At 40.4% G+C, this 12,580-nt stretch overlaps 1 protein-coding gene across 4 annotated transcripts in view; it reads right to left on the reverse strand.

Annotated features, from left to right (window-relative positions):
- Positions 1–759: 759 nt before the first annotated feature.
- The window catches only part of AGPAT3 (1-acylglycerol-3-phosphate O-acyltransferase 3), an 82,654-nt gene continuing 70,833 nt past the window's right edge, over positions 760–12,580 (reverse strand). For all 4 annotated transcript variants that reach the window (XM_066177078.1, XM_066177076.1, XM_066177077.1 and 1 more), the window contains 7 exons: positions 10,874–11,043; positions 10,523–10,684; positions 8,934–9,087; positions 8,424–8,526; positions 5,970–6,045; positions 4,452–4,650; positions 760–3,809 (listed from right to left, as the gene is read on the reverse strand). In XM_066177078.1, coding sequence (XP_066033175.1) covers positions 3,721–3,809; positions 4,452–4,650; positions 5,970–6,045; positions 8,424–8,526; positions 8,934–9,087; positions 10,523–10,684; positions 10,874–11,043 — 953 coding nt within the window. In that variant the 3' untranslated portion in view covers positions 760–3,720. The remainder of the gene's footprint in view (positions 3,810–4,451; positions 4,651–5,969; positions 6,046–8,423; positions 8,527–8,933; positions 9,088–10,522; positions 10,685–10,873; positions 11,044–12,580) is intronic.

Raw genomic sequence — 12,580 nt, forward strand, 5'->3', positions numbered from 1 at the left:
AAGTTCCTGCTAAGAGGCTGTAACCAAACCATCTGCAGAAGATACAGGTGAGCAAATATACAGACATCAGTGATGGAGACAAGAGGTACCACGTAAAAGTGAGGAGACACACCCACTTTTCGTGTGAATACCAGGCAATTAGGACACAGGCAGCAGTCAGATTCATTGGTCAGCAATTAAGTGTAGAGCCCTTTGAGATAAGTTAAAGCAGAACAAAGGAACATTGCCCATGCTCTTTGCGCCAGAGAAGATTATTTTGCTCAGTGATGTAAAGTCAATTGCAAGAGCACATTCAGCCCACAATGAGCAAGCGAGAACTGTAATCCTACCGAGCCAAGGCCTCTGGATACCACATCCTTCTTCAGCATCAGCTCTTTGTGCCTTCCCAGCTCAGAGATGCCACATGGCCAGCAGTCCCCGAGCTCTCTCATTGGGTTCTCAGATGTAGGACAACGTGATGCTACTTTGGAACTGCAAATCCTACTTGAAGAGCAGCATCATTGCTGTTGGTGACAATGAGAAGTGCTGCCAAGGCCAAGGGCATACACCTATCATCTGTTCATGTTGGTCTGAGAACCATTTCTCTTCAGAGTCAATGCTGAACTCCATGGCAGTCAGCTTCTTAGTCCATACTGGATAACTCTATTTACTCCAAACAGATAAGCAATAAATGAAAATTCCAAAAGGTGGAGAGAAAAAACACTCCCATAGCTGTAAGTTTATTAAACCTAGCACAGTTGAAAAGTAAAAGACGAAAAACATGATATATTTTTGTTTATTATTGCTCTTAAAGGGCTTGGTAGTCAAATATACAAGCTATGCTCTATTAAACCAGAAGAAAATAAGATATAAAATCTATGCTCACTTTTCCAATCCAATCCACCTGCTAATCTTCATTAGTGACATTAACTTCAGCTATTTCCAGTCATCTTAATTTATACATATCCTGTGTATGTGCGCGCGCGCGTGTATAAAAACCCCTATTCGAGAGATAAAATTCAAAAGTAAGAGATTCGTGTTGGTTTTGTATGGTTTTGTGCACTGCTGTAGGCTTCAGTTTTTCAAGTGGTTACTGATATGTCTGTTTAGAAGAGCAAAATTTAAGTATCTGATGATGTATTTATTATATTTTCAAAAAGAAAGTATGACCAATAAGTTATGATAAGAAAATATGAAATGTTGATTATTCTCCCCTTGATGTACATGCACTAATCCCATGATCCTGAATAGGGAGTTACATGCACTAAGAGGAGAAAAGGATCCTGAAAAGAGAAAGGCTATTAATTCCTTTCTCCTCTAAGCAGCTCCCCTCTTCTCAGCATTAAGAAGGGATTTATTTTGTGAAATTCTTGTCATGCCCATTAATATACTGCTCAAAATGTAAGTATAAAACATAGTCAATGGTCAGCCTGCTTTGCAAGCCTCTTCTGCTAAGCCAGTACAATTTATATATACTCAATATCATCTTCAGGAAGCAAGTATACAGCATTTGTAACATCTTTCTAGGAAGCAAGAATTATACCCATTACTGAATTACTTAAGAAAAAAAAAGAAAGAAAGAAAAGAAAAAAAAAAAAGGAAGAACCCCCCACTGTTCTCAGTCCTCTGGTTAAAAACGGGGAAAAGCCAGAGTTAACTTTATCAGCATTTGGATGTCTGACTGTATTTGAAGACAAAGTACAAAAACATCCAGCAAGGAAAACAGAGTTATGGCTAAGATCTGCTCTCCTCAGTTCCCAAAGCGTATTTCAAATTCCACTAACATTTGCAACAGATTTGCAGCCCCTCTCTTAGGGAAGGTTTATTGAGGGGACAAAGATGACACACTAACATTGGGGGCCTGGGTACAAGGATTCAGTGAGGTGGAGTCCAACAGGAGACAGACAGAACTCAGGTCATCCTTCAAATGCTCTTGTTGAAAAGACCACAAATAAAAATCAAGTGCATGACAGAACAAGTGATTAATGACCCCAAGTAAAATATTTTTCTAAGTTACAAAATTGCTCTTCCAGTGTTTGAAAACAGAAAAACCTGTAGGAGAATAGGTTACATTCCAACAGTTAAGAGCAAATTCAGAAAGAAGGTAAATTATTACTCTCTTATCTTGGTTACTGGAGCAAAGATGAAAACAACAACCAGTTCTTTGATAAAATCTGCTCTTTACAAAAGTGAGATAAATATTCTAGTAGCAGCTGGGTTAAAGATACAAACCCTGAGGGTTAGCTTCTGCCCTCAGCTGTAGATCTGCAACTCATTTCACCCACTTCTGTGAGCAGCCAAATGCAGATTGTGACCTTCAGACTTAAACATACAGGTATAGTTACCATCTGTCTGCAAATATTTCACCAGCTATGCATACAGCAGCAACCTACAGAAATCTCTGAATGTGCGTTTGTAAAAAACAGAAGGAAGAAGAAGAAAGGAACAAAAGGAGACAGGTACAGACATGATTCTGAGCTCTAATTTTCAGTGAAGAAGAGCAAAATGTCAACAAGCAAAACTACTTAAAATCCCTGAAGAGACCTTATACTCTTTTAACAGCACGGCTCACCTTGCAAAAAACTTCACATGAACATCTAAAGCATGATCAAATCAAAAGAGCAGCACACCCTATCCTGACACACACAGGGTAAGGTCCTGGCCCCATCTGAATCCATGTTGAAACTTTCATTACAAGTTCAAGAGATGCCAGCATTCAAAATATGACTGCTACAGACCTCTCCTTTTCACATTTTTTTTGCAAAAGAAGACATTTTGAAAACTATTGTGCTGATTTCTAGTGCTGCCTCACAGTTTACTGTGAGAAGTTGGCTGAACTGGACTTTGGTAATGAGAGATGAAAACAGAAATAAAAGGAGAATTGAAACAATTTCCTTCTTTGCACAACTCTAAATCCCACGGTCAACCACTAATTTAAAAAAAAACCCAAACAGATTCAAAATTATGGAACCTTTGATGTGAAACAGGGCAAACAGCACTCAAGACTGAAATAATATTTTGAAATTAAACAGCCTTGAGCAGTTAGCAGGAGATAAGAATTTTATCCTACTGGATCTGTTCTATGGGATGTGCTGATGGATAATACGCTGCTTCCAAACTCCACTATCCATTCTCCTGCATTACAGAAGTCTTAAGACGTTGCCTGAAAATAAAAAGTGTCAGTGTAACATAAAAACAGGATTTCATCTGTAGCCATGACAACACAGCCAAAAAGATTCTAACCCAATGAACACCTGTCAATTCATTTAAGGAGGGTGTTTTTTCCTGGCTCATTAGTAAGAGAAGTTGGAAATCAATAAACATTACGTTGGCTTTAGCAAGAGGAAACATTCAATGGCTCCTGTTGTAAAAGTGAGTGTAGTGCTCTTGACAGAAACCAGTGTTTTCAGTCATCTGAAGATACACGTGGCCATGGCCAATGCCCTCTTTTCTCGCCCACCCCAAGTCCCCCAAAAAAGCAAGAAAAATTAGTTTCTTCTTCCACCCCACCCCAGATTTTCTCCCACAGCTTGACTACAGTAATCCTTGAACAGGCAGAAGGTTGGTGCATTCTCTTCAGCCGATGCCTCCAACTTCTTCATTCTTGGCTCAAGTTTTATTCATTAATATTAGTCATCAGTTATTAAGAAAAAGATAGTTTCTAAGTGTTTGTTGTTGTTTTTTAACTGAAGTTAATCGGATACCATAGTCTGGTTATATGTGCTGAACTGCAGCCGTCAGTTATTCCTTTTTCTTGAATTCCTGGTTGCCATAGCTGGAGCCTTTTTCTATTTCAGTTACTCCTATCAGTCTACGAACTCCAAAGGAAGCTTTAAAATATAACAGAGAAATGAGAGGCACATTAAAACCAGTCCAAACATCTAGGAAGTTACATGTAAACACACAGCAGAACCCACTTGAGTTAACCCAATCCCCAAGTCAGCAGTGACCAACAGTGCACTGTACAAGGCTGCACAGGGATCACAGGTCAAATGACACCCAAAGAGAGGGACAATCCAGATTTAAAAATATAAATACTGCTTCTCTTGATTAACATGTAGCATGAACACTGAAGTCTACCCCCTCCCTCTATTTCCCCTTCTTTTATTGCTAAAGTTTTTTTGTTGCAGGAGTGGTGGGGGGAATTTGGTGGTATTATGGTTTTGTTTGTTTTTTTAATTCACAGACAAGTTATCCAGTAAAAGTATTTTTTCCTTTAGGCACCATAACAATGGGCTACAAGACTCACCTGCTGGTACTACTACAGCTTTTGCTTAAAATATGAAGGCAAATTTGCCCAGATTAAAGCTTTTGAAACAATAAAAATGCTGTACAATAGAAAGAAAGACTGGTGAGTGAGCTTCAAATATTTTTCTCCAAGCCCCATTCTTATTAATTAATACACAGAACTTATTGGAGGTAAAGGATCCTGTTATGTGTCGCACTGGGATTAGCATCTCTGTTTTTATTACCTGCTCCTACAAGTCCCAGGAATGCAAGGATAAGGAGAGGTGATCCACTTGCAAAAACTCCAAAGCCAAATGTGAAGAGAGGAGAGAGGAGAACTGTGGCCCAAAATAGAAAGTTTAGGAGAGTCCATGGTCTCCTAGGAGGTTTAAACTTCTTGCCAGGAAATATACCTTCTTGGTTATACATCTCTTGCAAAGCATCCTGGAGGAAAGAGAAAAGAAAACAGGTTCATAAAGTTTGTACCAAGAAGCCCAAGATTAGTCAGCTCCAGGATAACATTAAGGACAGTATCTGTGGTACAAATTCATCAAGAGTGCACAGCACCCAATTCCATCACATGTCACTTATTTGGGCATTTCTGTTGACCATCCAAGTGACCTTTAAGCCTTAAGGCAATTTTGGCACCATCAAAAACTGAAACTTTATCATCCTCTCCACTATCACGTACCTTCATCTTGCCTGTTAATTGCTTAGGAATTTAGGGCAGCTTCAGGCCAGAGACCAGTTCAGACACTACCAGCCCTCTTAGCTGGGTGCTTTTCCTTTCTGTTTTTACCTCCAGAAAGGTCAGCATGATTCAGCAAAGGTGGAGGGAGAAGAGGATGAGCTACTGCTCTTTGTAAGATAAACTCTCTCCTTAACTAAATTGAAGTTCAGATATTCAAACAAATTAGGCTGAAATAAATAGGATGAAACTCAGAACAATTTGCTGCCTACCTAGAGACTGAGCATAAGCCTGGCAATGCTGCAGGACAAGTCATCAAAGCTGGGGAAAGCCCAGGATACTTAAACTTTCTGTGCTCTGCTGTCTTTCCACAAAGATAAGCAATGCAGAAAACAAGACACACTGTCCAAGTTCAATAATCCACCACTTAGGGCTGGACACCGATTACAGCTCTCTCCTACTCGCCACAGAAGTGTTAAATCTGTGGTCGAGAAAATAACCATCTAAGGTTAGAAAAAGAAATGACACAAGGAAAAAGCTCTGAGCCATCTGAAGGCATGCTGGGCATGTCTATCAGTCCCTGGCATGGGACTGTCTGTCCCATGTCACACACCACTGCAGAAGTATTACCAGGAGGCAGAAGGAAAGTGACAGTGGGAGAAAAATGAAAGCAAAGAACAATTGCAGCTGAAAGCCGGACCGGCTGTCCCTGACAGACAGTTATCACTCTTCTCGAGTGCCTAAAAACACCCACAGGGAAAATGGAGCTTTTAGAAATGCATGACAGAGATCCAAGAGCTGAAAAATGTAAAAAGACAGTGGATTGCTATTAGTCTTCCACAGCTTGGGCATATCTCTGAAGTCTATTGTGCTTCCTGGCAATTTGAAACCTCACTACCCAGCCTTCTGCTGCCAAGGGGCTGCTCTGTCCTGCTCCTTCCAGCACTTTAAGGGATGGCTGCTTAATTATACACCATATCCTCTCCATCCAGTGCAAGAGTGTGCATTATTCACTGCCTTAATACACTCCCCTGTGCAAGTCCCAAAAGACAGAAAAGAAAGCAAAGCTATTTACCTTTTCCTGGTAAAGCTTATGAAGCCAGTTTGCAGCTTCCTTTTCATCTTGAGGGATATCTTCCAGAGGAAATCTCCTAGTTTAGTAGAGAGATTAAAAAATGAAAAGAAGAAAAACAACAAAAAAAAAAAAATTAAGGGAAAATCCAAGTATTTGATTTTATCCCTCTGCCGGGGAAGATCTTCCACTCACTGAAGGGCATAAATCACAGGCAACACTGTCACTGATGGCAGAGGTCTTAAACACAGAGAACTGGGACTTAAGAATCTGAGGTTTTAGGTTGGGAATTGGGTGCTATTTAAGACAAAAGAAACCCTACAACCTCCTGTCACAGTTCCAGAGCACATCAGTAAAATAAGCATTTCCCATTGAAACACTGTTCCTCCTTCACCAGATCCACCACTGGCTGATTCCCAGTGAGCTCAGACTGAGGCACTCTGAGCTGGGAAAATCAAGCAAGTGGAAAACCCAAGGGTTTGTTATATTTTGGTAGTGAAAACACTATTTTGGAAGTAATGGGAGAGTAATGAACTAAACATTCACTTTACACCATCTCTGAGGAAAACATCTGTAGTGAGTGCACTTGTCCCTCTTTGCCTCTGCAGCCCCACAGACTGAGGCACAGAGTTCTGAGGGTGTGTGACAATTGTGCCCAGTGCCAGCCCTGACCTGACTTCACTGAGAACAGGTGCCTTGTCAGAACCTGTCTGTAGTGGTGAAGAGCCAACCATTCCCCTGCATTCTTTTATCTTCTGAGACCCTTCCAACCCAAACCCCTCAATGATTCTGTGAATATATTCTAACACATTTCTAATGACTTCTGCATCCCATAAGCCAACTGAACACCAGATCTGACAGATTTACACTACATGAGCTCTAATTAAAAAGAAACTGCTCAATTCATGTAAATAATGCTCAATCAAAGCTCAGTGAAAAGTCATTTGCTGAAAGGTTTCTGGTCAAGTTGCTGTGGTGATGCTGCCACCACTAGAGGGGACTCACAGCAATAACATTTGGTGATTTCCTGATTATTTCCTCTGGAGGCAGTCAGGATAAAGACTGGATCCACTGCAGAGCTAAGCTGCTTACCTCTGCACAGGTAACTACGTCTGCACATACCAAGAACAAGAGCTTATGAGCTTCCCTTCTCTGAGCTACGATAAGTCTGTTGGCACAATAAGGACATGTTCCATTTTCGGCAAAAAAAATCTGTAAAAATAGTGTCCTTACTCTCATGGCTTCTTCCCCAAAACGGAGAAAAAGTGTAGAAAAGCAGCTTGAGAATATTCATTCCATCCAGAAACATTTTTTTATATCAAAATTATCTATGCGCAACCATTTGTAGGGTACAATTAGTAATTTTACCTGGCAACATCATCCTCAACAGAATTTTACAAACCCAAACCTTTTCTAACAGTATTGAAAACTACATTTCTCTTCTGTCCTCCCATTACCTCTCCAAGAAATGAAATCAAATTGCACCTCCATTAGAAAAAAAGGATATTTATCTGAAGCCTGCCACAGTTCAGTGTATAACTCATAATTATACAAGTGTGCATCCATGCATGTGCACCCCAGATTCAGCTAGATATCCTACATGCACCTGCCACCAGTGTGGAACTGCCTGACCAGCTGTTTTGCTGGCTGGCAAATTGTCTGCTCACTTTCCTCATCAGGAATATGTTTGGCAAGTGTAAACAGTGAAAATGAAACCCCTTGCAAATGAGCAACGCCATTTCTCTGTGGACAGCTCCACAGTCATCTTTACAGCTGAGAGACTAAAATGCTGTAGATGTTGCAGCAACACACAGACCCAAGGCCAGAAGGGAAAGTGTAGGGGGGAAGGAGAAAGGCTCTCTTTTTTTTTTTTTTTTTTAACTTTTAAAAACCAAGCATCAACCTCGTCACCAGAACACAGCAATGTTTTCCAAAGGGTGGGTGAAGCCCCCAGAGAAGCAGAAGCAAAATGTCCAAAGAACTGTGGAAAGAATAACCAGGTCATGTCTCAGGTCCAAACATAAAACGGAAAAGAAGAAATTCAACAGGATTGGTAATTTTTATGATCACAAGAAAGCCTTTGAAGCAGAAGGCAGCAAGGAGAAAGCAAGAAAGAGAAGGGACGGCTGTGCATGCAAATGTCTATGTGCTGCATGGGGTTAGGTGTTAGCAGCTACTCTTTGAGGTAAAGGAACAGTGAGGAATGTGAGCAATGTCCCACCTTATTCATATGATGTCTGAATTTCAGCATTTTAAAAAAATTTTAATCTGCTGATCAAACCATGTGAGTGAGGGAGAGAAACTGGCATGTAAAGGAGCTTTACACTTACTATAAGGGACAGCTGAAGGACAAGGAGAAGTGGAGCATAGGAAAGGAAATCATCCTCTAAAATCTGAATGCACTTCAATGTGCCAAATTGTGCATCTTAGGGCTCAACTCTATCAGTACATGCTCACCTTACACACATATCTGCTTCATATTTCTTTCCATAAAGAATTCCTAATAAAGACGGGTTCTTGTTTCCTCTGAAATTTAGTGTTACATCATACACTGCTGAAACTGTTTAAAAAAAAAAAAAAAGAAAACAGTTACAGTAGCAGTTCTAACAAGCACCTTCTGGCATCCTTGCTTGAGACAGCAACAGAGCCTTGTGCAAGCCTGGCATTAATGATGTCAGAGCTCTTCACTATTTTGTGTTTACACATCACATTTATCTGCACCAGACCCCTGACACTCCCAGCTCTGTAAAACACCAGATGACTCGAACTAAGCAACATAAAAAGGTTTTTAATATTTTTTAAGACTGGTATCTGACAGTTCTGTGGCAATTTACAAATTACCAGCTGACAGGCTGGATCTTCATTACTGCCAGGTCACTAATTGTAATGAACAAAAGAGCAGGCTATGCTGTGCTACACAGAGTGTGCTAAAAAACACATTACAAGTGCTGCAAAGCTTGGCAGTACCTGTTCCCCTGAGACACTGGACAGCAGTGGTGAAACCTTTGGTTCTGGGCAACAGGTGGTATTTCAGTTTAGGCAACCCCTTGGATTCAGCTACTTCCATACTGATGCGATGCTTGGTCTCTGTGAAACGAGTTCCTTCACAGTACAGCAGAAACTGCAAGACAAAAGCAAAAAAAAAAAAAAAAACCCTAGGATATCTTGAGATATCAAAAGAAATCCAGCAGTACACTGAAAATTTTTCCAAAATAAGACAATTGAAGTGTGTGCACATCTATGTTTATCTCTTCACCAAGTATTAGGCGTAAGCACCAGCTCCCGACTCATTTACCATTACCTCTACATTTAACAACACTTGTACCAAATTTAAGGTGACAAAAAGACAGCCCTAATTGTGGCATTTAGAATGCACAGAAATTAGGAAATTGATTCTCTCAAGTCAATTTTAATCATGATTTCAATTACCAAGCAGGAAGTCTTGATTTAAATAATCAATGCTAACTACATTTTGCACTTATATTTTCTAGCTGTTCTCCCTAGAGACTAGTCCTTGGTTCTCAGTTGTAGAATCATTAAAATGTATAGATTTGAAGCTCAGGTTCAGTCTTGAGATTTTCTAATTGGTAGGGTTTTTTCAGTTTTTTTCTTTTCTTCCCCACACTAACCAGGAAGATATATTTAATAGAATTCATATCCATATATTCAAGCAATTAAGTAGCTTAAAATACATTCTCCAGATTCTTACTTTTTCTATCTTTGTAATGGTAGAAAATTACAATGCATTCACAATATTCTAGTTAAAGGCTTGATGTTTCACTATTCATTTTAACAACTTGTACTGGATAATACTGAAAACTCAGTTAAGATGCATAAAAAACCTCTTAATGTTTTATAAGCCAAATAATTGTACATTGCATATGCTGCTATAAAAGCAAAACTGAGAATTTATCAAAACCTTTGCATTCAAAGCTCTGAGAAGGTTAATGGATTGATTACACCACTGTGCTGCTGCAGTGAAGTCTAACAGCATTACACACAATGAAACAGAGATGTTTTAAATAATGTCAAAATAAAAAGGAAAAAATGTAACTGCAGACACAGATATAAACTTGCCATTTGTTCTCAGAGACTTTTTGGGAAACCTGTAATTTCATAGATCAACGAACACACTAACAAGAACTTTCTGTCAGAATCCATGATCTCAGCACTCCAATTCACTCACTTCTCCGAAAAAGATTTTTGTTTATGTGTCTTTTCAGCCCACCTCAGAAGTCGTTACACAGATGAAATAAGCAAATATAGGTTTTTTAATAGGTAAAAATAAGTCTGGATAAAATTGTTAAGTATCACACAAGCCTGATCTATAAATTATTCTCAAGCTTCTGAACTGTTTCCCAAATGGCTTCTCTTACCAACAGGCAAATGGCAGTTTTCTACCAGCATATCCCAAAAGACCTTCTGAAAGAGAATGGCTTTTCCCTGGCAACACTTGGAAATGAGCACACCTTCTCCTGACACACAAAGCCACAGGCACCAGTCTGTCACCGTTTCACTTCTAGCAGCCAATACCAGAGGAAGGACTGAACACTTACCCACATATATTCAGGATAATCAGACAAACGTTTCAATCCCTCAATAACTGTATCTCTATCCTCTTCCCATTTCCTTTTGCAGAAAACAATCTCAAGGAAGTACCACGTCCAGCCGATTAGGGGCACATATAGCAGCTCTCTCTTAGCAAGAACTTTGGAACTCTTGGAGAAAAAAAACAAAAGCGACAATCCGAAAATGTCATTTGCTGATTTGTGCAACGAGGTCAAACACATTAAAGCTAAGGTGATGGAGTTGTATCTGGGAACTTAAATGCAAGGGAACTGTTTATAGATGGGTTTCAAACAGACCTATCACCCTGCAGAGGAAGGGAAAGCTCAGGGCCCACATACCCCCAGCACTCCAAAGCGCTCCGTCATCGTCCAGCCGCACAGGAAGTCGATCTCAAAGTTGTGGTTCAGGATGATGATGACATGTTCCTTCCCAAAGGTTTTCACCGTGGCCTCGTCTGAGAACAGGGTGCACTCTGTGCCTGACCACCATTCCAGCAGCATTACCAACTCTAGCAAACGTGATGAAGGTGGAGAGAGGAGTTAGGGGTACCTCTTACAGAAAGCAAGTTACAGGGTTTCATGCTCAGCCCCATTCACTGCCCAGCCTCTCCTGACTCCCAACACTGTCACCTTCCCAAACCTACCCAGCAGAGATGAAACAAAAGCTTGGAATGGTACAGACCAAACCACACTACCATCCCTAAGCAGTATTTAAGGCACCAGACATACGCATTATGGATAATTTAGCAAGTTTTTAACAGCGACAAGTTTGGGCATTGCATTACAAATGCGAAATTTCACGATCACTGGAAAAAAAGCCTGAATATTTTTATGCCTGAAAACAGACAGTGGAGCTGTTGATTGCTCCACTAAATGAGCACAGTTCCTCCCAGGTGGAATACAAATTATGCATAGATGCAGCCTAATGTTTTTACTCCACATGAAACAAGCCTTATGGAGGTAAACAGACCAATAAAGGTCTTTTAAAGGGATGAAGTGACATAGATCTTCTGTGATAGATTTTAATATTAAAACACAGGGCTCTAATTGTTCTGCATTATGATCATCAACACAGAGTTAAAAACAGCAGAGAATTGAACTAATTTATCAAAACACCTGGGCAAAGACAGGAATGGCAAATTGTGTCTTTCTTTTACTGCAAAAGAATGAGCCCTTTTCCCTCCCTTTTACTCCAACTTAAAAGTATCACAGCAACTCTGATTCCACCCTGAACATTTGTTACCCTTTTTTTATTTTCCACCTCCCCTTTTTTCATCATAAAACCCCCTTCCACTTAAATTCAGCAGGCACTGACTGTAGTTGCTATGGTTAGCTTATTTCCCTCATTTCAGTACATCGAGGCAGATGGAAGGCATTGCTTGCATCATGGGACAACTATAAAAAGTATGAGAATAGTTCATCCTCCCAGTAGGAAGATTTGCTTCCCTGCAAACCGTAGTCCTTGGTATTTCCTCATTTCAATGAGATATGGATGAAATAAAAATGTGGTTGTAACGAATATGGCAATTAAACAGAGTCCAACCCTCCCCACATGATACACCTGCAGGGTTGCCCCTCTGTTCTCTCTATGGGGCTCTGCCAGGAGGTTTTTCAGCTTCCCACTGGGAGATTCTGGCTTTGCCAAACAGGGCAGCACCTTCCTGCACAAGGGTTTCAGATCAGTGGGATCAGACAAGGTCATCTATCCATGCTGCTGAACAAGAGTTTGGGATCCAGTCTTGCACCACACCAGAGAGAAGGCAAACACAGTATTTAGGTGAATAATGGGCAAAAACAGTCCTGCTCTGCTGAGGGTACAGAGCTCACCTAGCACGTTTTTTTTCACTCATGACCACTTACCCACCAGGTTATTCCCCTGTAACACTTTCAGCACTTGCTCATTTGAAGGCATGACAAAGTTATGGGTCAACTGGAAATATGGCAGAGGAAAGACAGAATTGTCTGCTTCCTTTACACCAGGTACAGGTTTCTATCATTGCTTCCCAGCTTTGCATGCTTTCTCTGGTTATCCTGGCTCAGTAAAAG

This window comes from Chamaea fasciata, unplaced genomic scaffold, assembly GCF_029207755.1.
Source record: "Chamaea fasciata isolate MVZ Bird 193981 ecotype frontalis unplaced genomic scaffold, bChaFas1.0.hap1 SCAF_2, whole genome shotgun sequence".
Lineage (NCBI taxonomy): Eukaryota > Metazoa > Chordata > Aves > Passeriformes > Sylviidae > Chamaea > Chamaea fasciata.